The sequence below is a fragment of the Falco biarmicus genome, chromosome 2 (assembly GCF_023638135.1).
Source record: "Falco biarmicus isolate bFalBia1 chromosome 2, bFalBia1.pri, whole genome shotgun sequence".
NCBI lineage: Eukaryota > Metazoa > Chordata > Aves > Falconiformes > Falconidae > Falco > Falco biarmicus.
Window position 1 is genome coordinate 10142014 of NC_079289.1, and position 27725 is coordinate 10169738.

The 27725-nt window shown below is 40.5% G+C and overlaps 1 protein-coding gene across 1 annotated transcript in view; it reads right to left on the bottom strand.

Annotated features, from left to right (window-relative positions):
- Positions 1-27725, bottom strand: part of NOX4 (NADPH oxidase 4) — a 117496-nt gene that overhangs the window by 42771 nt on the left and 47000 nt on the right. The window contains exons 12-13 of the mRNA XM_056329241.1: positions 27409-27469; positions 5036-5117 (exon numbers count right to left, since the gene is read on the bottom strand). Coding sequence (XP_056185216.1) covers positions 5036-5117; positions 27409-27469 — 143 coding nt within the window. The remainder of the gene's footprint in view (positions 1-5035; positions 5118-27408; positions 27470-27725) is intronic.

The window sequence follows — 27725 nt, forward strand, 5'->3', positions numbered from 1 at the left end:
CATACACAAAAAATCTACTATAATTTACTAGGAATATATGCCAAAGAAAGGGTTCTAAGTTTATGACTGATAGTATTTGGAATACTCTGTCATTTCATTGTATCTGCTAGGTTCTAAGTTATTTTTTTTTCTCTGAAGTTCAATACTTTGTCACTCCATTTAAATAATAAGACAGTGCTCAATTTACATTGTCTCCCTATTTGAGTACAAACAAGTGCTGTTATTTCTCTATGTGCACATTATGGAAACAGTTAACAAAATACTTTCTGAATTCCTGTCCATGTTTAAAAAAACAAAAAGGCAAATAACATTGGAAAAGTTTTAAAAAGAAACCCCCAAAACATTAGATAGAGACCTTTTAAGTAAACCTTACCATGCAAGAAAGTTTTATTTATTTAATTTGTCCAAGAGAAGGGTAAGCTTTTAAAGGACCTCCATACTCTTCTACGCAGGTGTCATTTCAGATGGTACAGGACTTTACTGTTTAGCAGAAAATGGTACAATGAGATGGCAGAGACTGGAAACTGAAGATAAAGAAATTAATGTGATATATGTGAAGTAGTTGACAATTGAAACATGCTGATCTAAAGGCTTGTGAATTTTCCAGTTTGTAACATCTCAATTTAAAGACTGGATGTCTTTCTAAATTTGTGCTCCAGCTGAACCAGAAGCTTGCTGCAGGGATTATCAGGTAATGCTCTATGGCTTATGTTAAGAAGGGACTCAAATTAGCTGGAACGTAACAGCTCCTTCTGTTCTTAAAATCTGTGTATCATCCAAGAACTTTTTCACCAAAGCCACAGCAGATAAGAATGAAGATGAAGTGGGGTGAGGGGTGGGGGGAAGCAGCAAATAATCCCCCTAAATAACCCACATACCTATTTGAGGATTTCAGCAATGTTGACAGTTGAACTGTCAAATCACTTGTACACAGAAAAATTTGCTAAAAAGCTCTAAAGTCAGTACTGTTTCTGATGTCTCCCTCTCAAGCACTGTTTCGTGCAGTGTCAGCCTTTCTCCTGCCTTTTTCACCCACCAACCTCATTCCTCACTATCACATGTCTTTTATCATTTCCCTTATCAATCTGTTCCTTTTCTTTTTTTCTTTTTCACATTATCAGGCCCAGCTACAAGAGACCCTCCTCTCTGGTGTTCCAAGGCAGTTGCGCATCCTTCCCTTGCGCACGCAGCATGGGCAGTCACGAGTTGTGAGTGGAGTCAGCGGGAAAAGACCAAAAGACCCTGGGGGGATGGTGCGACCTAGACTCCCACTGCTAGCACCAACCACCCTGTCACAAGCTGGACCCTACAGTCCAATTAATAAGCATAACAGTGTCTTCGTCAGAAGCAATCCCCTGTGTCAGCACTTTAGCAGTTCTTGCATTTTATAAGCGAATCTGTGTGATAAAACGGTAGGAATGCCGTCAGCAAAGTGGGCAACCAAGGAAAGCATGAGCTTGATATCAATGTGAGAAAAGCTCCTGCAGAAATATGCTGACAGTGAAACTCTGAAAAGTTTTTTATGAGGCATGAGAGCCCTAACGCTCATTGCCAAAGTAATGAGTCCGGATAAGACTCACTGCAACAAGTTTAGGTTGTTGACAGGCCTGATCGTGTTGGTGCAACTCACCTCGGTGACTTTAGCACACTCATGGAGTGAAAGAGAGAAGGAACAAGCTGCAAGAATGTCTGTGATCTGGTTCGCGTGAAAAGGCTCTTCCCAGGCGGGTACGCTTGGAGGCAGCTACGCACCCCAACCCACTTGGCTGCCCACAGCTGCGGATTTATTCTTAGTTTCAGGAATGTGAATCCTCATGGACACAGCAATGACTTCATGCCAGCTAGGAGACAGATTTTCTCCTCAAAACATTTCTCTCTGTGGGTGGGTGGGTTTCCTGATGAGGTGGATGAGGGGCGGTCTAGTGACATCTGATTTCTGAACCATGCCCTTCATCCTGGGACAGTCACTTGAGGTACCAAAAAGACTTGCCTGGATTCGACTGGTCTTGCGAGCTCAGTAACTTGTAACTACGTGCAGTGCAGGATGTTTCATTAAGAAACTCTACCGTAGGCATTTATGGAAGAACATCATTCCATACTCCTTCCCCAGTAACTACAATTTCTTCAACACACGGTTACATTGTCATGTGAGTGAAGCGAAGATAAAAGCCAAGCTCCTTCTGCTCTGCAACCTTGTAAAGAACAGTGAGAGGGCGCATACTGAAGGCTGGGCTGCCTGGACGGATGCTGTACCGATGTGCTGGCGTAGGACCGCGTGTCAGCCCACAGGCCACGACGCAAACCAGTGCGCGTGATGCCACACGACTTGTGGACACACAGTGGCAAGTTAAGGAAGACAAGGTGTTGTGCTGTGTGCCTTTACGATCCTTAATCTTTGTAATCTCAAACCTTTCTATCACCTCCACATGCCAGAGTATGTATTTGCTCCCTGGTTAAGCCAAGACCAGCAGAATAAACCCAGGCAAACACAAGGACCATAAAAAGATCCTGCATTTCTCCCTTCATCAACGAGGAGTGCAAAGCGTGTTTCTTTGATGCATTTGTCCAAACAAATCCAGAACGATGTGCACGCATATTCTAGAAAAGTTCTTCCAGCTATTTCAACGCACAGGCATCTCTGAGAAATCGTACCCAAAATTATCTGGGAAAGAGTTCAGGTCTTAACATAATAAATGTACAAGAACATAATTCAGGCCAGAACATCAAGCTTTCAATTTCTTTCAAAAATTGATGGATTACAGCTTGCTCATTTAGCCTTCAATATTTATTACTATCACTCTGAGTATCCCAAGAGATGCTAACATCTTCCTATCCAATCTCCTTACTTTGGACATAAGTGTCTTAAATATGTGAAAACTTTTGCCCTTTCTACCTAAACACTGCTTAGTCAAGCTATCCAGCTAAGCCATTACTAACATTTCTCTTCTATTTATAGCCTTCCATATTCTTAGGATTTCCTTCAATGTTACAAACTCCAGCTTGTGCCCCATGATGTCTCATTAAAATGACCTTACTGCCTAGATTCTTATGTAGTACACCAGCCATTGCTCAGCTGAAGTCAATGAAGGGACACTGATTTATGAGATCTGTCTTTTCATTACCTTCATTTCTGTTAACTGACCTTTCAAGGAAAACAAGCAGAGGGAAGGGAAAAAACCTGACATGGGAATAAGATAAAATATATTATGAACAGGTTTTCTACCTTCCTGAACCCAAATACTTCAGCTGAAAGACAAGCCCTAGGGAAATTAGCACATGCCAATAGTCTTCAACCAGTTTCTAAATCAACTGAAATGAAGGATAAATTTCTGTAACAAGCAAGCAAACTTGCACCAATTAATGATGCTATAAACCGAAATCTAATGGATTTAAGAACACACGCAAACCTCTCTTTCAGCTGGATGCTGAAGTTTGGCTGATTTTGTCTATTAGAGGAATCAGTCGAATCTTGCCAAGTAATGTGGCTGAAAACACGTATTGTTTTGTGATGCAAGGCCAGTATAACTTCAAATAGCAATAAAGCTCCATACTATAAGGTATTTGTTGTATGATCTTCAAAGAGCTGAAGCATCCATCGAACGGAAGACAAGAGGCACTCATTCACCCATGAATCTGACAATCTGTAATATTGCTAGTAGACTGGACTTGCCAAGAATGCTAGCAATAATTTAACTGTAAGGAAATGGAAAGTCAGGCACCTTAGGAATGACTTACATAGAAATAAGAATAATGTTCTCTGAGGAAGGATGATAAACTAGATTCTCAGCCTAGTCTGACAGTGTCCATACCATAAGTGAAAACATCTAAGCCAAGTAAAGCATTCTACTGCCATGGAAAAATAATTGTTCCAATGCTCCAAAGGGTGAGGAGAAAGTCCTAATTTGTGGTAGTCCTAGTGAAACAAACAGACCAGTCCACCTATGTAAGGTGCCTCCCATAGTTTCATATATTGTACCTCCATAGTATTCCAGAAAAACAGTGGCAATGGATAATGCAAACAGTAAATTCAGATGGATAAAAACCCGTCTTCCTTGAAGTCAGTGCAAAATTTCACCATTTTCAGAATCAGGATTTCACCCTTGAGTGCTTTTATTTTCAAGTATTCACAGTGAAGAGGTGACTGTTTTTCTGCACTTAGCCCCTCTGTTTGTTGCCTGCTCTTAAAAAAATTCAGATTATCAAATTTTAAGACCTGTATTTAACATTTAGCTACACTGGCTTCTTATTTCAGGAACCCATTAACAAAATTAACTAAAATAATTAACTTTGCTTATTCCATCATTACTGCTGGCTTGGCTCCTGACATTCTTTCTTCCTTCTCCTCCCTCTGTCCATCCTGCACTAGCCTTCGTTCATTGCTCAGTCTGGTCATGGTTAATGCAAGGACTATTTCTTCTTCTTTCCCCTTCACTGCCTCTTTTCAAGACGCATGACTGTTTCTTTTAACCCATGTAGTAACAAGGAGCATTTATTGTTTCGTTCAGGTATGTCACTCAGGAGAAGAGGTTCTGTCCAGAATACTCAATACATGCAAGACCTCCTAAACACACAACAAACTCCTTTGATTTGCCTGCACATGTATCCCTAAATAGGGCAGAAAAAATGTTTTATAGTGCTTACAGGCTTCCAGAGGGGAGCCCGTTAAAATCCAAGGGAATCTGTCACCATAAATGATGGAATCCCACAAGACAAGAGTGTGGATTAGCCTGACAAAACATCTGCCTATGTCAACACAGCAACAAGTGAAACAAAGCTCCACCAGACACTAATCCAGGCAACTAAATGTCTGCACTCCACCACCACCTCCCCACTGACAGCTGGGCAAGCTTGCAAAGCACGTCTGCTTCTCCCTGACTCCGCTGAAAGACTGCAAAGCTCAGTGCAAGTGTGGCTCCCTGACAGCTCTGTCTTAGGACTTCACACCAAAAGCATGTACAGTGCTATAAATGCTTCACTTTCCCTTGCTGCAAATAGACAAAGATTTTATTTCTCCCAAGAAGACAATCTTACTTACTTGGGATAGCGCCTCTGCTGAAAGATGGGCAGAATCTCTGTATCTTGATTTGAATGTAGAAGCAGTAAATCCCGAAATCTTTCTGTCAGGACAAAGAAAAAAAAAAAGGGGAAAAAACAAACAAACAAACCCAGACTGTGACTCTGCATTATAAGTTCAGGCCACAAGTAAGCAAGCAGTAATATCAGTCAATTCTCTTCTCCAGCAATATTTACCAGAGGGCAAAGCTAAGTATATAGGGAATAAAATTTATATATTCATACAAAACTGCTGCTAAGGCTAGAAATCACTCTTTCCTGCAAACTCTTTTAATAATATTTTAAAATGTAATTTCTTTCATTCAATATTGAATTCTAGTAGTGCTTGTAAGTTTCTGAGGTCTGCATTACAGGCCTTCTGGGTATCATACACAGACAGCCGTAAACAGTCCCTGCCTTGAAGAGCTTAGTCTAAATAGAAAGAAGACACTAACAATTCACCAGCCACTCAAGGATCACAGTATTCTAAACAAACATAGATTAATTAATTAATCTAAACTAGAAAACAGTATGAGTCCTTGGGTAACTAGTTCACTGGTATTTTCAAGGATGGTTTGAAGACCGGATCGCTTTTTGTTCACTAGTATATATTTAAAAAAACCTGCACTATAGGACCAGCTGCTGTAGGTAAGTTTTTTGTAATTTAGCTTCACCAACCACCAAGTGAAGGGGTGGCTGTGGTGTGTGTAGCTGCCTTTCCCTGATGCCTTTTTCTAGAGGTGGTTAGATGCAATATGTAAGCGGGATCTACAGAAGCTTCTATCAGTGTCAATTTCTCCATTTCTGGAAGATGGGAATCTCCTCAAAATTCACTTGATACCCTGATTCAAGGATAGAAGCAAATTTCCCACCCAGGTCAAATCCCCTTAGCACACCCTGTAGCTCTCCATGGTATGGGACCTGCTCCGTTTCCTTCTTTCCTTCCATCACCTGCAACTTTTATTTAACCAGCCCTCCAGTTTCACAGAAACCTAGGGTACTGGTGATGCCCTCCCACCTTTGCATCTTCTGCTCTTCCTCCAATACCTTTTAACTGTGGCTTGAAGTTCTCAGCTACATGTTTTATTCTTCAGCTGCTAAACCATAGTTTGTAGCCTGTGTTGTGTGTAGTAGCTGTACTACGGGTTTCTCTAAACTAGCTACTTCTTCCATATGTTTTTATTCTGGGAACTGAACATGAGGATCTGTAATCCTTCCTCCCCTTAGATCCCTATGTATCTCAAAAAAAAATCCTCTAACCCCAGGTTTACAGATAAGGAAATCAAGGGAAAGAAAATCATTGGAGAAAAAATATGAATCTCCCAGCTCCAGAAAGGAACCATAGCAGCTTTCTTAGTTCCTACAGGTTAGTACATGATGGCTTTCTTAACGTTCAGTTTTATGTACTATTATGTCGTCGTAACTAAACTTCCATTAATTTGGACACTGTTCTGCTATGGAGCCTCTGAAGTGGAAACAAAACCCCAAACCCACACTTCATAAAGTTATAATACTCTGAAGAAAGCATAATAAATTCAGAAGAATAACCCTCTTGTTAAGGACTCCGTTTTAAAGCTCAGTTATCTCAGATGGTCTGATCTAGTCTTTCCTCCACTGATTAAGATGTATTTGCAAACACCTTGGAGAAGATAGCAGGATCTACCAAAGAAACAAGGGCCAATACTTAGTGTCTTCGTTCCTTTATTTCTACACCTCTTCAGATTCAATTTTGAAAGAATAATTTGTACCTCCAAGATTCTTACTGCATCTTCACCATGCAACTTGGCTTTCCCTGTACCTAACTAGGTCACAGGCTGGATGCAGCCAACAACAATAAATGCAATGCTGTAAAAATGGAAGTGAAACTCAGTGAGCACCTTTTGGGAAGGAACAGCCTGCTCATCGTCTTGTCAAAAAGCTTGTCATTACAGCTACTTCTCTACCTCTTTGGTTTTCAGGAAGATGCAATGATTTTTTTTTTTCTCAGACCTCCAGTACACAGCAGCACACTGTAGGCGGGCATGCCCTGTCATCCTTAGAGATGAGACGCTATGATTTTCAAAAGCCACTGGACAAGTACTGAGAGGCTTCAGGAAGTTTGCACTGGTGCAAAATACCCAACTGTGTATGTTTCAAAGAAAGCACATTAATTTCCACTCCTACTTCAGGAATCTCCCAAGGCAACTCAAGCTGCTGGTGCATTTCTGGGAACCCTTTACAGAAAGGCTCTGTAAGAACAACAGCCTTCATGCATGCATGGTGGAGGAATGAGAGGAAGTTTTCAATGGCAAACACTAATGATAACACTTCCTTCCACGATCTAAGGGTTCTGACCTCCAGAACATGATGCAAGTCACCACGACTAAGGATCTGTCTTTGGAGTGGTCTGATTTACCTAAGTTTGAGGGCCTACAACGAGGTTCAACGGCAATGCAAAGCATGGGGAGACATGCTCTTCTTCAGTTCAATACGGCACAACACCACATAATTACACGTGAGTGAGTGAGGCTGGTTTGGCGGATCTTGCAAAGGGCCTGTGACTCTCTGGGAGAGATAAAACACATCTCGGTGAGGGTGCAGACATGTCCTGCTCCATTGTTCTGCCCAAGATGGATGGCAGGGTGCCATATTCCGTCTGTATCGCCTACTCCATGACTCTTTTTCTTGTACTGCTGCCCTTTCCCATTGATCTAGGCCACTTGACTGCACTCCAGGACTCAATTCAACAATCCTGAAAATATTTTGAATAGGAATGTGACAAAGCTGGCCAGTACTGGAGTGAAAGCATCCAAGTTATGGCATCTGAAATTGGCGTAAACAGCTTCCCTACTGGATCTTGTTTTAGTTAAAAGTCAACTTTTATTTTTCTCCCCTATGCTATGGCAAATTTTCCAGGCAGATGTATTTTCTTTTTACCATATGACTTCACTCATTTTTCCATGGCAACACTTACACTATATGGTAGCGTTCCATGTAATCTCAAATGCATCCTACAACTTCCTTCAGCACATGTAGCCTCCTTGTCCTGTAAAATTCTCTTAAGAGAAATGGCACACTGAACAGAAGCCTTTAGGATTAATTTGTCCCATAGGACCATTATGTACATGTTTCACCCTTCAGTTCTATGATATTCTCATATTAAATATATGAGTGCACAGTACAAAAGTCACGCTGGTGCAAATGGCACTATTGCCTTTAAGGACTGTCCAGCAAAGTGATGAGAAAGGTGATGAGAGCTTTGGCAGCTACTGACAGAACACGGGTGCTTTTGGTGTTTTCACAAAAGTATCAGAAGCCTAACACTTGACAAGAGAATGTTTTTCAATTTGCAAGAAAAAAATCCCAATGATACCTTCCAAGACTGGAAATTGTTCAAAAAACTAAGATTCTTTTCTAATCCATGTTACAACAATATTGAAGACTTGGGAACTGATGAAACTAACAACTAGAGCATTTTTACATTATTTTGATTTGCAATCACTAGTTGATCAAAAGAACCAAACCAAGTCACACACAATCTTATTACCTGGCTCACTTAGAGAGACATCTCCCAAAATTGAGTCTTTTCCATCACTTCCTACAGTTTAGTACCTGAAGTGTGATGCTTTTGTCTAGGTGTTGGTCTGGTTTGTTACCAAAACATGAATAACGTTTACTTAACCAAGTTTTAAGAGGCTTACTTCTGAAAATCTGCAATTATCTTCTCTATCCCTCATTCTATCCAATTTGCAATTTACATTAGTTTAAGTCTGTACTAGCTAGTCTCCTAATGATTCTTACAATGTTCTGAGATCCATTATGCCATTGATTTTTTTGTCACTCTGCTGAGTGTGACACTGCAGACATGTCTCACTGACTCTCCCATAAGTCTACCACAGGACAAAATTCTCAGTGCACAGTCACGTTCTTATGCTCAGATTTATCTTTTCAGCATGCTGGGTGTCTCCACTTCCTCCTGGCTTTCATTTTGAACATACGGTTCCTTCCAAATCCTTGATCAGTGAGAAGTCCTCAGTTAAATTTAGTCAGTCTTACTGGGATCATAAATGTTTACTTAAATCTGTAGCTTGGTCACCTGCTATGACCAAGGGCTGGATGCAATAACACAATCTTATGCCCTGTCTTCCTAAATCGGGAAGGCTGTAGACTACGAAGGAGAACAGAAAGTCTGCCACTGAAAGCTTTAGAGATTTAATCTGTCCTCTTATGTATACCTTTTTTCCCTGTCTCTCATCTAATTCTTCTTCCTTCTTTTCTACCCTTTACTCCTCCTCTCTACTCTCAGCTCAACATACAAGTCAGTTACTGGAATGTCATACGAACACCCACTAACACCTTTATAATACCTCTTATGACAAACCAGTTATCAATTTACAAGGACAGAAGGATGCATTTTGAGGGAATTTTTCCCTTTGAAATGTTTAGAAGCATGTCATTGCTGTTTTCAAGCAGAATGGGGTTGTGCTCCGTTTGGTGAGTCAACAATAGTGCTAGAAAAATTTGAGCAAGAATGGGTGCATGGTCTGAAGCCCATTCCAGCTGGTTACACAGTCCAGTTTCCTTTCTCCAGGACACACTATTAGAAAGGTGGGAAGAGAGACAAAGGGAAACTTTATTATAGTATTTCTCTATATGGGGCTGTCAAAACAAAGAAAAATATCTGTACAGAATGTCCCTTTGAATTAAAACGCATTATTCACATTTTGTGACAGAGACACTATTATAGGGAGCACTGCCCTTGTTTTTTTAAGCTGTCACATCCCTGGAGCTCTTATTGCTTTAGCACTTCGAAAATGATGCCAAAAGTCATGTGCTGCAGTTGTGTCAGGTTTGCTTTTACAAGTCAGGTCTTGTGGCTCTTCTTTCCTTGCTCCTTCTTGTTACAAAATACATTACTGAAAATAACAGTAAAGTAACTCCGCTGAATTCCAAGGGTCTTGAAAAATCAAATTCTAGGTCTTTCAGAGTTTGATGGGTCTGTAACTATGAGGACACAGCAGTATATAACCGAAGTCTGAGATACTACTGTTTTTAATAAAAACAGGCTGAACTGCAAGCAGTCATCTCTACTAAGAACACTGTAAAGCTGACGTTAATTGCTTTCTATGGGATAAGGATTTTTAATAGCAGTTTTATAGATTATTTTTTAAATCAAATTTAGTAAGAATAAAATGAAAGAGAGCAACCAGAAAATGGGAGACCAGAAAGCCTCATCAATAGAATAAAGTACAGAACACTGCAGTGCAGAAGCCTAGCCATCTACCAAAAGGTCTATCCATAGTGTCACGCTTATGCATTGGGACATTTTACAGTCATGTTTCTGTACCTGTAGCACTTCGGCAATCACTGAGACACAAATCTCAGTTCCATCTTTCACCACATGGGATACCTCCAAGCCCTGCAATTTCAAACTAAAAAAAATATCTGCCTAGTTTTATGTAAAATGCAGAGTGGTCCAGAACACCTTCTGTGTCATGAATAGCTCCTCAGCATCTCGCGGTAATAGATAGATAGATAGACAGACAGATAGATAGACAGATAGATAGACAGACAGATAGATAGATAGATAGATAGATAGATAGATAGATAGATAGATAGATAGATAGATAGACGGATAGATAGATAGATAGATAGACAGACAGACAGATAGATAGATAGATAAATCAACTGTGTTAAAACCGCTAATGGCATTTGAAAGGACTTGATCTGCCTTGTTTTCAAGCTCTGTAAATTTGGAAATGCTGTCATCAGTACTTCCTCAGTGCCTTGTTAAAAAAAAAAACAAAAAAAAACAAAAAAAAAAAAAAACAACAGGCATTTAAGAAGAAATCTTTGCCAATTAAGGGCTATAAAATTATGATGAGCAACAAGATGGCATCAAACTGAAACGTCCAATATTTTAGTTTGCCCTGTGGCTTATTAATGGCCAAAGTTTCTGAAATTAAGGAACTGTCACTTCTTTCCTCTTCAAGAGTCAGTGCTACAAATAACCTCCATCAGACTAAAAGGAAAGGAAACAATGATGAGGTAATGTTGATGAGCTAAAGGTTCCAAAATTATTACATCACAAGCCCAGGAATTCCCCTGAAACATACATATTTTGCTGATACAAAGAGACAGGCTTTTTGACTGCTTGAACTTCCATGATTCTCAGTCCATTAAGCCTCATGGAGTTTAATTCTTCCGTGTTTTCACTACTATTTCCTTCCCTCCTGATCCGTCATCTGAAAGACTAATCAGACTCCACCATTGACAGAGGTACTAAAAAAAAATAATATTAAAAGCTATTAACAACCCAGAAAGTTGAAAATTATATAAAAAAACCTTGCTGTTTGTATTTACTTCAGGGAAATAGACAAGCTTTTACAAAAAGGCAACTGGTCTCTTCATTTTCTAAGCCAGGTAAATAAAAAGAAACAGTGATCACCCTTCTGTTCAACATTTTCTTTTGTGGGATTTTACTTTATTTAAGCAGAGGGAAAAAATAGGAAAATCAACTAATCATTACAGAGGCCAGCAGTGAACCTTTCAGTAACTCTGGACCTGCAGAAGGTCTTCTTTGAAGAAAGTCTCGGTAGACCTTGCTTTCCCTCTTAACCTGCATTTGCTTCCTAAAATGTAGTCAGCTCCTTCTCTTTCTCTAGCTGTGTGCTTACCAGCTGGAAATCATTCTCCCTTCCCAATTCTGGCATCAGCAGATCGTTTCCCTGCTGGAACTCTAGGTGTTTTCTTCTGTCTTTTAAATGTCCTACCTACTATGTCAAAAATTAGCTTGGACGGATTTATTTCTAACTACACCTCCCTCATTTACACTATAATCACACATTGCATGATTTATGTGTGTATACCTGTATCTCAGCCGATGCAGAAACAGAGTAAAAGGCAGTTCTTGTCCAAGGAACCTTAAAAGTTTGGAAATGAATGATGAGAAGGAAAAAAACATCACTTGCTTGTTTCAGACCAGGGAAGAGAGATGCTGAGGACCATATTTAGACTGCATTTTGTATGTCGAGCTTGACAAGGCAGCAGTGAATGACCCAGACTGCCAATTATGAGCTACACTGCCAGACTCGGGTTCCCCAGCCAGCCAGTGAAGAGAAGTGGACATAACATCAAAGTTAAGCAGCCTCGATGCTCAGGACTGTTAGAAACCCTTCTATAGGTTACACGGCAACTCCCTGGCAGGGCTGAGGATTAGCTGGACTGCTGGAGTTCAAAACTGATGTCTTCATTAAGGAACTGTTGTTATTTTGTTCTCAGAGGTACTTGCTATACTTGCAGACTACTTCTGTCACGACAGTAGAGTTCATTTCCCAACTCTACACTTAGAAAGTGTAACAGCAAAACAGGGTTTAGAAACAACACAAAATGGTAACTTTAAAAAAATATCTTTATAAATATACACTTTGAAACAAATGTTATTTATGCAGATTTTTTTTAGCACTGATTTCTGCAATTGCTCCGTTTGAACTCCCCATGAGCCAACGTAAGGAGGCTCAGCTCCCACCTTCTTCACTAGTGGTGTACTTTCCTCTTTCACATGTCAGAAAAAATGATGAGGCACCAGTATATAGTTTTTTGGCTTTAAGGTAAAGCTGTGACACTTGATCTAGAAAGCCCTTAGATTCACAAAAAAAAAGAAGACTCCAATTATGCAAGGTGGGGGGGGGGGGGGGGGAATTCAGCTGGTTCTCTCTTTGTAACTTGTAATCTGATACAGAAACTAGAGAATGCCCAACCTTTCAAACGCTACATTGTATTTTAACACTGAAACGGAGCTACTATCCAGCTATGCAATTACCACAATACTATCCAGCTCTGCAAAGCTCCACAGGGTATGCCTCTAAAAAGCTGAGCAAAGGCATAGTTTGTCAGGCTGTTCTGACTTACACCAAGGGTCCCCTCTACCCTAACATCTTGCTTCACATGCAGACACCTACGGAAGAATCAGCAGAAGACAAGACTCTCCTGCTGTCACCTTCCCAGCTTCCAACCATTTCTATCCCAGTGGGTCTCCTTAGCCTAAGGTGCTTTGTCTACTAGATATGCCCCGACTTCTCTTTGAAGCATTTGCCCAGTTCCCCATGTAAACCTCCTAATCTATCCAACATCCTCTGATAAGGAGTTCCGCATGCCTCCATGTGTCTCATATGAAGACCCATCATCTTATGTTTGCTCTGAAATAGTGTCTTTCTGACTGTATGTGATGGCCAAAAGTTCTGATACTGGCAGAAACCATGAATAGTCATGCTCTACCCACTCACTCTTCCAGTGTTACCTATGATTTTGTAGACCACTGCTATGTCCCCCTGAATTATCTCTTTTCCAGGCTGAAAAGGCCCTGCATACTCAGTTGTCCTGTGTTTGGAATCCTTTTGCTCACTGTCATTCCTTCCTGAACCCTGTCCAGTATCCTGCCTGACAGGTGAGGACCAAACCTGCACGCAGGATTCAAGTCCTGGGAACACCACAGAAATACCCAGCTGCAGAGCGATCTCCTCCACTTCATTCTCTGCTTTTCCCCTAATAACTTTTCTCTTTATTGCTGCTGAGCACAGAGCTGAAGTCTTCATGGAAAAAATTATCATGACTCCAAAAATGTTATTCTTGGGCTGTCACGGTCACATCATCTCCAGCCCTGTGTATCAGTTTGTCACCAAATATATTAAACATCAGTACATACCCAAATGCATACATGCGCTGGTATTTTTAGCCAGGTCTATAAATAGGTTTGCAAATGTAATCTATTTTTTTATATTTGAACAAGTTACAAGAACTTTAAATCAAATGTTTTTAAATGGCAGTCACAAAATAATGGAATTAATCTCACACAAGGCTGAAATTTGTATCATAACAAAATCACCACCAGTCCTTGGGAACTCACTCTGGGGCTTTTGTTTATTCATATTTGCTCTCAGTTTAGACTGTAAGCATGGGACCGTTTCACCCTCTTACTAATACAGACACAGTTTCACTATTACACTCAAACATGCAAGTACATCACTGCATAATAACTTTGCAGAATCACAGAACAGCTGAAGATAGAAGGGATCCCTGGAGATCATCTAGCCCAGTCCCCTTGCACTGAGCAGGGTCAATGAGAGCAGGTTGCTCATGGCAATGTTCCATTTGGTGGTGAGTATTTCCAGTGATGGAGACTCCACAACCTCTCTGAACGACCTGTTCCTATGTCTGACCACCCTCACAGTGGAAAAGTTTTTCCTTACATTTAAAAAGAATTTGCTGTATTTCAGTTCATGCCCGCTGACTCTTGTTCTGTCACTGGGCACCGGTGAGAAAAGCCTGGCTCTGTCTGCTTTATTCCCTGCCAGGTAAAAGTAAGCAGGACAAAAGATTTTGAAGGGAACAATTACATGCCATGAGACTTGCATTCAAGATCTAATGAACTTTTCCCTGCACAACGTAAGGGGCAATTTCAGGCTGATAAGATTGTATTTTATCTTTGGCCACTGCTGTTGAGGTGGGTGATGCACAGAATGCTTTGCATACCCAGAACACACAACAGGCCAGTCTCATAGAAAGCACTGTAACTCCATTAGAACAGAACAGAAGAGAAGTGCTAACGGGTTTTGACATAGCAAAGGATGCCCCTACGGACACAACACTGCCAAGTATATCCCTGTTCTTTGTGTCAACCCCTTTCTTAACAGTCACCCAAAATTTCACTAACAGATAAAACCAGCAGGTCTGCTTATGGGGAAAAAACCCAAACTTGAATATCAATATTTTGTGCTGTTTCCATTGATTGCAACCTTTGGCTAACACAGCAAACCGATGTCTGTCTGAGGAGAGGGAGGCAGCTAGTTAGGAGCCAACTGTCCCCACAGCTGGTAAACATGGAGCCAAGCCACTGCCCTGCCATCGGCTTTGTACATGCTGGGCAGGTTCAATGCTGGATTCTCTTCGTTGGGGCAGGGATGGGAAGGAAAGCAAAAATGCTAAAGGAAAAAAAAAAGAGTTTGCGAAATAGAAAAACACATCCTCCCTCTCTGCCTTGTAATGTAAGGTAGCGGTGAGACCGCCCAGCTCTCTTCCCTCCACCTGCAGCTGTGAACAGTGTTGTTAATCACCAAGGCTTAGCTGATGTAGTAAGGTCATGAAGCATAACTTTTCCTTCCTCGCAGCTAAGTTGTGTGCATACCGACACAGAAGGTGCTAAGTTTTTCTCAGGGTCTGTGCTGAGGGCCAGACAGAAAGCTGAAATATGCTGAACGCTTAGAAACAGTGCTCAGACAGAACAGCACTGATACACATACACCCTGCGGGGGAAACGCCTGTTGCTTAACTAAACCAAAATGCTAGAAATAACAGTAACAAGGCTCCAAATACGAAACAAAACAACAAAATTAAAACAAAAAAATAAAAATGGGGTATTAAGGGACTCCATTTATATATAAAAAGCATTCCTCCTGTGTTTTCAGCTGCCTGTGTCTTTCAGAGAACACACAAGTTTTTCTCTGAAAGCGCTCCCAGCACTAGTTGCACTTGAAGCATAACACAGGATAAAGTGATCAGAACTCAGCTGGATCCTATTTTCTATGTAAGTTTTGCTAGTCAGCTGGGGATGATCCACTGGGAAGAAATGCACGTGTTTTCCAAAGATCTAATCACATCTGAGGCTCCATTTCTTTTAACATCTCTCAAAGGGCAATATCAAAACTGAAGCAGGAAATCATGTGAATGACTGGCAAATGAAATGAGCCATTAGATACGGCTTTTCCTTTTTTTTTTTTTTTTTTTTTGGTAGGCAATAAAACCTAATGCACACAAGTCTATCAGGAAATGTATCAAAAGTTTCGTTTAATTTCACCCCGATATGCACAATTCTGTTATTTCTTTTTACATCTGAATGAGACATGTCATTCTTGAGAACTTAAATCAGCCCACTCCCTGAATATAAATTACTATATGTAACCTAGTCTGGGTAGTTTCGCTTACTCTTAATAACTTCTTAAAAACACATATATTTGTTGACTTAGCCCTAGCTCTTGTGTAGACTCTCCTCCAAATGCTGTGGGATTTTCTACCAGATTGTTGTCTTCATCTTTCAACTATCATGATGCTATGATGCTAAATAGACATGGTTTTACATGACATGAAGTCTGTTGCTACTCAAGTCAACAGAAAAAGTATTCCTAGCCTTGAATGGGAGAGAGAAGCTTGAAAATGTTACTATGTAATACACTACATCGGTAACTATTTTCTAGAACAAAGAATCAGTGGTTTAAGGTGATTTAGAGCACAAAGTTCCTCACAACATTGTCAGGAAATGGTTTGGTAGGTACTTTTCTGAAAAAGGAATTTTGCCAATTCTTATAACTATAAGCTGTCATTAAATATCTGTCTTTTCATTCTTTTAGTTACCAGTCATGGCTGGTAATGGCATACAGCAAGGCCTTGTACCATCACAAAATCAGCAATACAAAACAGCACAGAAATGATAACACCTCTTCATGCAGAAATGGCACATGCTGGTGTTGAGAAGTATGGGAGACACTTAAAGAAATATTATTTCTAAACAAATTTTTGGATTAAAGAAATGCTCCTTTATTTGGAAACTGCACTGAGAAAATTTCATTTGCCATGCTTGTTAATAATGGGGCACAATTAGCATAATCCCCTCAACACATTAAAAAATGCAAACATCAAATAACAGAAATTATAAAAATGCCTTCCTTTAATTATAAATTTTGCCTTTTTCAAGCCAGTCACAGCTAAGCTCAAGAGACATTCAGCTAACGCAGTGAAGTGAAATCCTTGAGGGAAAGCCCTGTGCCGTCAGGCTGGCACCAGCCACTTGGCAAAGCACAGCAAAGGATCACAGCTTCTTCTTTGAAAATTTGTGTGGGTGTCTGTGATATTTTCCTTGAGGAAATGGCACTTACAGTGTGCTTAATGAACAAGGGAATATGTTAAATTCATGGCAAGAGATAGTCCTTAAAACTGCTTATCGCAATGAAGAGCACCAACTGCCCACTGATTTTCATTCCACATAACACAAGGAGGCTTCTTGGAAGCTGTAGATGCGCTAATTATTGCCAACAGTACAGTAAAACCATCAGAGCAGCTATTCCATCAAAACTCAAAATAGCCAATAATCTCTGAAACTCCTGCTCTCCCCAAAATCCCCCTTCAACACTGAAAAATGTGTCAACAACCCTTGCTAAATGCCACTCTTCACTGAAACCCCCCTTGTCCAACACACATAAAAACACAAATGTGCCTGTTCGGATCCACAGGCTTTCCAGGCTCAATCCTCAGGAGAGACACATTCTCTTTTTCTCATGATTATGGTATTTACTACAGCATAACTTAAAATTTTCCGGTTCCAGGTAAGTCACAAAGCTAAGCGGTCACCCACTGTTTATCGGCTTCTACACACAGAACAGGTCCCTGCAAATTACTAAAAGCACAGTGATGCTTTGAGTACAGCATTGTCCAAATTTCCCTCTCTATAGATGGTCAAACGTTTTCAATCAAAATGTTCTTTAGATAGGATATTAAGATTTTAAGAGAGAGAAAATATTAAAATGTAAAAAACACACTCAAATGCTGAAACTTTAGGGACGTGTGTGATCATATATATCTAAATACACTGCGGCACTTCATGCAAGTCACAGTACACTTTTCCCACATGCCCATCTTTTTTCCCAGTTAGAGCTCCCAGCCAGACTGTATCTGCCGTGATGCCAGTGCTTTCTCTCTCCAGGAGAGTGTGAGACCGTGACATATTACAGCAAATATACACTAAACTGGGAAGCCACCCAAGAGAAGATAAAGAAAGCTGGAGACATACAAATCCTAAGAGGCAGCGAGGAGAGCATTTACAAGTGGTATTTTTGGCTTTCAGACAGTATTTCTGACCATATGAATTTTTTGGGAAACAAACAATATTTCTCATGGAAAAGGTAAACCAACTTCTATTTTTTTTTAAAAAAAAAAAAAAAAAAAGGCGAGCATCTTCTATTAATTTACCAGACTATTTTATCGCTCATATTTCCAAGGGAAAAATTGCTTTATAAAGTAACAGGGAATAATGTAATTTCATTCCCTGTTCTCTGCTTTGGCTACACTGCCTCTTTGTCAATCCTGCTTAAGGCACTGCATGCCTGAAAGACAACCTGTTTTTTCCGGCTGTTTCAGCTATCTAATAAAAGATATTACCGCTCCCTACAAAACTTGCCTCTCATGGAATATTATTTTCATTATAATGTACTTTGGTCTAATCTGCTACAAATGTCACAAACCATATAAATAAGAGGTAATGCGATATCCTTTCTGAAACAAGCTCTGTCACTTTATCCCCATTATGAGCAAAAAGTGCTTTAAATAAAGAGGAAGAACAAGAACATGCCTGAGCTGCAGAAACGTGGGTTATAATGTCAGTGAAACAAAATCCACGCGGCACCCTGCCCATCAGCTGCTGCAGCTCATACCACAGCACCGTTTATTGCTGTCATGGCACACTCTACTCCACGTACCACAACGGGAAAGACTGCAATCCCATTCAGATCTTGGAAAGTGATTTCCAGCCTTTGAATTCCCTCCTACAGTTTCTCCTCACAGCGCTATAGTTAATGCTGAGAAAATTGAGTCGTTTGTCTCATTAAGAAATGCCATGTTCAGCACGTAGCAACCACCCTTTCAAATTTCAGTCAGAATCTGGATGCAATAGAAATTCATTTACTTTGTAGCTTCTTAAATTTTATGGAATATTTTAGGCATTTCTGCCTCACCGCTTTTTGAAATTTCAAAGCCTGATAAAAAATAAAATAATTGGGTTTTAATTACAAATTAATTAGTGGAGTGACACTCACAAAAGGATGTGTTCATATTAAAAAAAGGATTGCACTGGCAGTCTGACTCCATTCCCATCAGGAACTGCCCCACATCTGTGTTCTATATTCTCCTTTTTTGAGGCACAGGACCACAAGGTTCATAGTCCAGTACAGAGTTGTGATTAGCATGTACTTTTGTGTGTGGTTTAAGTACGCATAAAATACGGAGCCATAAAAAAATTTAAACTAGACTTTTTTATTCTGTTTGTAACAGATACCAAAATACTAATTTTGACAAATTGTGGAAACCTGCTGTTGGCCCACTGTCACAACATGGTTCTTTCAGGGCAAGTTCTGAGGTTTGGTTGTTTCCCTAAAGGAAGAACTAATACTTTTGCAGCTGTCACATACCCATATTGTTTTCACAGGACTCCTATTTTTGCAGTTGATAACTATATAGTTGCTTGGTGGCAGATTTTTATTAATGGTATTTATGACTTAATGGGACAGAGCTCCAGGGGAGGACTGGGGCAAAGAAAAGCTCTGATTGGCAAGATGCCCCTCAAAAATTCTTGGATCACACACTGGCTATATTTCCTTATGGTAAACCCCAGATTCTCCAGCTAGTGCCTGATGCATCAGAGAAACAACGTATATAGAACGGTCAAAGAACTGGATGGCGCAACAGAAAGGTGTGTGAGGCACATGAATGCAAAGCTAGGTTGCAAGGGGCTACAGGGAATTGATGCTAAAATTTGGGGTGTAGGATTTGCTTCACATGAACAAGGACAGCACTGATTTTAATGCGCTTTGGAGCAGAAAGATTTTGGAGCAAGCAGTTGCTGTTTCAAGGAAGTCTGAAGTTCGGGCTGAGGACATGCAGCTGGTGAAAAGTGGGGTAAATATACTTAAGGAATAATAATAATTTTTTTTAAAAGCAATAAAGGAGATGGGATATCCTAACTAGAACTTCAACATTAATATAATGCCAACAAGGAGTTATACAATATTTGCTGTGTAAACAGGGTGAAAATGTCATTTAACTATGTTATTTGCTCATGATGACATTTGCAATGTTGTGGGAGTTTTAATTAACTCCTACGCAAGTTAACTGCTGAGCTCAGAATGAATTCTGAGCAACTGATGGCCCCTCTCCCTTCTGATCCAAGCTCAGACAAAGCACCTGTAGAAATAAGGAGACAGGTAGGAGAGACCAAGGAATAAGGAACAATACAAGGTAGCATGATAGGTAGTCTTGTGAACAGCCCAGCAATCACCACTGCTGGTGGTCTTCATGGCAGAAGAAAGCTACACTTTAAATCATACCACAGGCCAAATCAGTGGTGAGACCTCCGCTGCAAAGCAAGCCCATTTCTGTACTTAAAAGCAAAGTCAGAAGTGGAGAGGGTGAAGAAAGCAACGTGTCAGTCAAATGCAAGTTCTCAAAACTTGAACTCGGTAAAACAGATGAACCAAACAGAAGGCACAAAGGCACCACGCTCATGTTCTGTAAGCATCTGCACACAGACAGAGGCAACAACTGAAATGCACACATTTCCCAGGGGTGGTTTGTGTCCTGAAAGGAAGGAGTAAAGAGGGCTGAGCTTCATTTTCACAAACAGCACAGAAAGAGCCCATGGATACCCAAAGGTTGAAGCTGAAAAATCTGCAGACTATTTCAACCCCAAGTTTTGGGTTTGGCTTATGTTAACTTCTGCATAGAACTTATTGTAAGAAATTCTAAGCATCATGCAAGACTTGGGAGCACATAAAGATAACTGTCTCTTCTGATCATCAAGTTTAGAAATATCAACAGTTGTTGGTTTTTTTTTATAAATTTTCCAAATTTGCAATGTTTTACTTAATTAACGACACCACTTTTATAATCTGTTAGAAAAGGATCCCCAAAAAGAAACCTTTCAAATCTACTTTCCAGATATTTTTTAGTTAAACTGTGGTAACTCATAATTCCAAGTCTGAGGAGTGTGTGCTTTCTTGTTCTGCCAAATCAGTTTCAATGAACTGGGAACAAAACAAGCTGATGTTTGGTAGCGATTATTCAGCAAAACTTGAGTGGCATCTAGAGGAGTCCACTATTGTCCCCCGGGAAGTGCAGGCATGCATGAAGAGCTGGTGTTTGGATACAAACTGTCCCATCTCTCTGGAAACCGTTACACACCTGAGCTTGTTGAAGGTGCTCACACAAAGGAACCAGAAAGTCCAGCCAGACTTTGTATACTCATTGCTTGAAGCAGCCATGTACCTCTGCGCAGAAACTACCACGAGAACAGGACTTCCCTAAGCATCCCTAAGCAAAGACTAAAAGAAATATGGTGAAGCTAAGCAAAGATTTCCCTCCCTAAGCAAGGATTAATAGAAAAATGGTGACACACCGGCAACTCCAGAACAGCAACTTTGCCTTCTTAAATAAACACAGCATATAAACAGTGATTACAAAACCAGAAATCTGCCTGGCAGTAAACTCAAATATCTGTCCTAGAGCTTTTCTATCTTCTGACTCTCTTTCCTAAGTGGAAAGTAGCTTTTTGCTTTTTTTCACTACATTCATTTAGATCCCATCAGCCACTACATGTTAATGTGCTCCACAAGTTACAATCTTGTAGTTCATAAGGGTACTCGAAACATCTGAGGCACGACAAAGAATCCTTCAACCTTGTATTCCCGAACCAGTTCTTAGCTACAGCAACATCCACACATCCTGTGCGTATTATATAAGGATAAAAAGAATTTACATCATTCAGCCATGTCATTTTTAATAATCATTCCATAATTAAAAAGAGCCTGGGATACACAAACAGGTGGAAATAACAGGATGCATGAAGAAAGGACTTCAAAGTAGGAGAAAATTTCCTTCAAGGCAACTTTCTCACCCAAAAATCTTTTTTCCCTGTAGAGGCAAAACTCACCAACTGTTCAAATCAGAGTTGACTCAAGTTATACTGGTTTTGGTACTAAGACAGCTGGAGTTCAAATAACATAAAACAATCCAGGTCTGGAGCCAAAATTCAGATGTGTTCACCTTCAGCATTAATTATTTAATCAGAGGAAAGGGGCTTCCAGCATCAAGCCAATAAACTACATCTGTTCTCCTTTTTCTCCATTCTCTTAATCCTGTCTTTTATTGAGCCTGCTTTCAGTCATAATTTAAAAAAATTAATGAACATTAACGGCAATAAAGAATAAAACTAGCACTCCTTATGGCACTTTGCCTGAGTATATCGTTAAGGCATTTTAACTTCCCAGTAATGTAACAGTATTAGTTTTATTACTAATGTCAAATTTTATGTAAAGAAACATGATTAGACCTTTTTAGCAGCCAATTCTGGTATCTTCCTCAGAAGTGTCAGTAGGATTCACTGACAATATAGGAATTGGTAGTCATAAGATCTAACAGCAGAAAATAACCTCTATCCCATCTCTGTCTTCTGCTTCCAAAGCCATGTTGATTTTGCTGGAAAAACTGACAGTACCACGTCATTAACGTCTTTACCCACTGCCAGGAATCTCATGGAATAACTAAACACAACAAAATACACGTTACTATGGAATGCAAAAGGCCCAAATCAAACAGAGCTTGAGGTAACAGCAAAAGAGTTGACCAAGTGCTCATCGCTAGTGACTAGATATTTTTAAAGAAAATCAGTAGCAGTTATAGTGATCCTGGAACAACCTTGTCACATCCTGCAGGCAGACTTTGTAGTCTTATTATTCTTTCTTGTCATCTTCTGCTTCACACATTCCTCCAGTCTGAATTAAGAGCTGGTATGAATATAGCAGATACAAACTGAATGATCCACTACTACAGTATCTCTAAAACTGTCCCCAGGGTTACTAAAAAGAAAATATTGCTTCTTTGTTAGCTCCTATGCTTGCTGATAAATTCCAGCTAAGCACAGCAGTACACAGCAAACCTGGGGATGCTTCAGGCATTCTCTAAACCTGGAGCTGCAAGGGCTTAACAAGGTCATGTAGATACTCCTGACCAATTTGACAAACCCTCCCAGCCCAGCAACTGTGGATCATTCTTCCTTTAGAGTCACTCAAAAGGTTTGTTTATTTTCTTCTGTAAGCATGCAAAAAATCCTCAGTCAGCCTCTAAAATCCCAAAGAATTGCCTTAAAATTTTTATCTGTTTAGAAATAAGAACTATGGGGCATGTACTCTTCGCTGTCTCAGGTTTTAGTCCATAGGGAGTTAAACAAGATCCACGCTTTCATAAATTTGCTATGTTCTGGAAAATTGTTTGTAACTGAAAAAATTTTGGTGGGTTGCTGTTTTTTCCCCTGAAACTGCTTCAAATCTGGACCTTCCAGAAAAAGGACTATGACATCAGACAAAAATTCACACTATATCATGTCAGATTCAAAATACGGTAGTCAGTACCTAAATGACCTAGTGACAGCATATATCCTCATCTCTAGCAGGAAGAATTAAGCAAAGGTGTGTGTTTCCTGATGAGACCTAGAGTTTACTAGGGTGATGCATATTGGTATTCCATGATCTATCTGTTCTGGCTCTAGCTGGAGTGTCCCCACACACATCAACACCTCCTGCTGCCATGACATTTAGTAACCTACAGAACAGAAGTCTCAGATTCAAAGGGTGGTATTAAAGTGCTCTTAGAGCATCCCCGCAATAAATACCATACTGCTCAGAATGGTGGACGGGCCTTGTGAACGTCTCTAGGATCGTATACAACTACGCAGCAGGGTGATGTCACCACAAGATAAAAATTACTGTAGAGCACAGAACAGCAGCAGTGTTCTAAGCACGGTCCCTCATCAATTTGTACCAGCAACACAATGCAATTTAACAGCAATGTTTTATTGCCTTAAGGCATGTAGTTCACCTTAATACCTCTGAGTGCTGTGTGTCTGCTTTCCACAAACACATGCTGCACGGCTTCAGAAGTCTGTTATTTCAGCATCATCAATATCACTGTCTGTCTCACACCCTGGAGCCTGTCTAGTCAATGAGACACATTGTCTTGATACACTGCCATGGCTTTTTTTCACTGCTGTCAAGTGGTTGGACACGAGGCGTGCCCTACAGCCTCTTTTTTTCCCTCCAGAGGTGCCAGATGAAATGTTGGCTTTAAAACTAAACAAGCAGTAGCACTTGAGGCAGCAGCAAGGACAGAAAAAGCATAAGGCTGATAGATGACAACACTAAGGACAAACTAGACAGTACATGGGACAAAAAAAACTTTCTAAAATCCCTTTTGTACATGCTAAGCCAACTTTTTTTTTTTTTTTTCCCCAAAGCTCAAGCAGAAATAGGTGACCACAGAGATACACAAGAGAAAGAGAAAAAAAACTCTTTAGAGGGCAGGCTAATAGCAAGATCAGCCTATTAGCACATGCATGGATCTCACATCTCTGATCCGGGCACGAGCCATTGCAGGGACTTCAATGTTACTGTAGGGTTTAAAGTCGCCATCCACCAGCTCAGCTGCAGCATCTGCCAGGCAGCCACAGAAGAAGACACACTGACTTAGCTCTGAGCCACAGGGCTAACCCAACCTGCAGGGCTTCACGTTTGCAACTACCACAGATCAACCACTGCAAACCCGTCATAACTTGAGTGTCTAAGTCCTGACAGGGTAACGAAGCTGTGGTCTACAGCCATAGTTTCACCTCTGTCATATCACAAAATAATTGCATTAATAGTACGAGCCACCACAATGCCATGAAACATTTTGTTAATAAATAGGTGCTGGCTTCACTAGTCACATGTCAGCACAAAGACAGTAATTACATTATCAAAAAAACATTGTTTAAAGAGGTCTATAATAGCTGTTCCACTACTCACAATACCCAGCGCACACAGCAAAAGATGGAAAAATCATGTTAGAAACCTTTTCATGGGAAAAATCACAAGAACTGTCAATTAACTAAACTACCTCCCTCTGAGGTAGTGATGTATGTATCTAGACTCTACTGTATGTCTCTCTTTTCTGTGATGCACATGAAAGCTAAGCACAATACATTTACTAATACCACCGTAACGCGGACAATAAATGAAAGAGCTCAGATTTGTATTGGAAATTTATCTAAAGATGGTGCTGCCTATATAATGGGAGGTAATGTTGTGCCTTTATCCAAATCTCCGTCTCAGAACAGCAGGTTCTCAGCTCTTCTAACCTCAGATAAAGCCATTTGTTTTCAACAGAGAAAGAAATACATCACTTAGGGGTCTGGATTACCATTTAGTTTGCAAGGGTCTCAGAGCTACCATTTCTGAGGTTTCTTCCTCTCTTCCCTACTTTTTCTGTCCTACATTTTCCATTATTCAAATAATTGCTTTAAAAAGCAAGTAACAGTGTTGCCTGAAGACCTACTAAATACCTGCTCCTATGCAAAAAATTATTTCTAGAGTGACTGCTTTTTCAGAAGCAGTTTCTTGCAGCTTTTTCTTTTGGCTACCTAAAAAGATATGCATTGGGATATGAGCAATAAAAGTTCCATTAACAGCAACTTCTCATCAGGAGTTGGCAAATCTATTACCCCTTATCTTTTCTCTTGATATGCAGTTGCTTTCCCAACCTAAAAAAAAAGTCACTAAGGCCACGATATATTCTTTTAAGGTTTCAAAACATAAGACTCTGTGTCAGTGACTTGACCCAAAGCATAACTGGCAGAATTGGTTTGCCAGCACCGTGTATTCCCCCTCAAGTCCTTGCAGCTAATGGCAGGAAATTGTTGCTTCACTTTTCTTCATCTCCCAGGTGCAGGCAGCAGCAGCTGAAGCCAAGCAAGAGGAGAAATGTCTCAAACTAACCCGTTCTTCTTCACATTTCACAGCATATCTCACTGCACTCTTCTTGTAGCCTTTTGATTTAGGTTTGTAACTGAGTTCCCTGAAATAAGCTGTTAACTGTCTTTGGTATCAGCACAACCTGTCAGGAATGGGAAAAGGCAATACGAAAGCGAATTTCAAGAAATAGGATAAAGGCTGAGAGAAGAGGTCATGAGAAGAGCTCAAATGACAGTATGTCGCATAAAAACGCCAGCCCGATATCCTGTCTGCAGAAGTGGCCATTAGAGCATGCTTCAGCAAGATTGCAAGGAACGTGGCAAATATAATAAGCCTTCCTCAAACGGTCAGTGGGTTAGAGACCATTAATTGTCACAGGGCTTAAGAGACCCAAGTGAGAACTGGGCTCCACGGTACAGATGGGGCATCAAGGGTTAGGTAAACTGCCTGCTTCTCAGCAGCACGTTTGTCCCCGGGAAAGAGATCCCTGTGTAGCAAAGCTAATACAACAAACGGTCTCTGTCATGTGACAGTGTCCTGCATCTTACACAGTCCTACCTGGGCAGATCTGCCCCTCAATGGAGAATATAGGTACTGAGTTGGGAAAATAACATTTAAATGCTAAGAGAGAACAATTCATGCCACAGAGGCAACCAAAAAAAACCTTCAGAGATGCCACTTCTTTCAGAAAACTCATTTAGCTAGTACTTCCCCACCCCACTTGTCCCAATAACCCACTGTACTCTCCCAGGTAGGAACAAGCCACAACAAAAGAGACACCATACTGCGACTGACCAGAGGTTAATTAGGTCCATAATCTGCCTCTGGCCAACATCCTATAGTTGAAGCAAGAGCGTAAAATCAGGGTGATTATGGAGCATACGTGCATATGGCACTGCCCTCCCAGCCTTTGCCTATTAACGTTTCAGTGACTCCCACAGCCATGTATGCAGCCGGACCAAAAGTTCAACAGATACTCATGGACTTACTTACTCTTCCTGAATTGGTCAAATCCCTTTCAGGGCGGCAAACTCACTTGACTCGGTTCCACAAACACACAAGCTGATACAAATTTAACAGGGAAAATGTTTCCACATAGGAACTGAACAAGGTGGTGGTGTGTATTTGTCTTCCTTACAAGGAAATGCTATGATAAGCAAGGAATAAAGTTAGCCACCAACGAATAACAACAACAACTATCTCTTGAGTATACAACTGTCACCAGTGTTGTCACAGGGAGCAGCAAATTACCATTCTCCTCTGCAGGGAATCCTGGCTTACACCCCTGGTCTGGAGGCCATTCAAAGAGCAATGGAAGAGCATGGAAGAACATGAAAGCAACCTGTAATCTCAGTGTACTACAGGCATTAATAAACCTGGCAGCCACCCAAACTGCTGGCACCAAAATCCGTTTATCTGGGAGCTGCACATTTCAGGATTTCTGCAGACACTACTACGCACAGAGGCACTGCTCTGCACAGGGGCAGCAGGCTATCAAAGAATCGGAAAAAGAGGCAGAAACAGAGGAACATTGGAAGTTATTACATTGCAATCACAGGATCTGTTAGTAGTTGGAAAAATATGTTATCTGAAGAAATGCACATCTGAATAAAGCAGGGGTTGCATCAAGAATGTAATAAAAACAACTTTGGGAAAACAAGCATGAACAATCTGTAGTGAGAATACACCACAATCAAGGAACAATTGTGCTGAAGCCAGAAAGGGATAACAGTTCAAGCAAAGGTATTTGGCTCTGAAAAGGAATTGTTTTTCTACATACCTGTCCAGTCTCCTACTACTTTAAGGTGGACCCCAAACGTTGCTTTGGTATCTGTAGGGCACTAAAAATATTAAATATATTAAGGACCACTTCTAAGTAACAAGAAAACAACAAAATGCATTCAAAGTACAGTTGTTAAGACAGAACCTGGTGTAAATAGGTGATTCCTGAGCAGCCATACCAGCAGCTATACCCTTTAAAAAGCAGGCCTATCACCAGTACAGGTCAGGAACTCAAGCATGGTTAGTCTCCTCTCAGTTTTAACCCTTTCTTCTGGTCACAGAGGAGGTTGGGATGAGCTTGTCTGGGGATGTGAT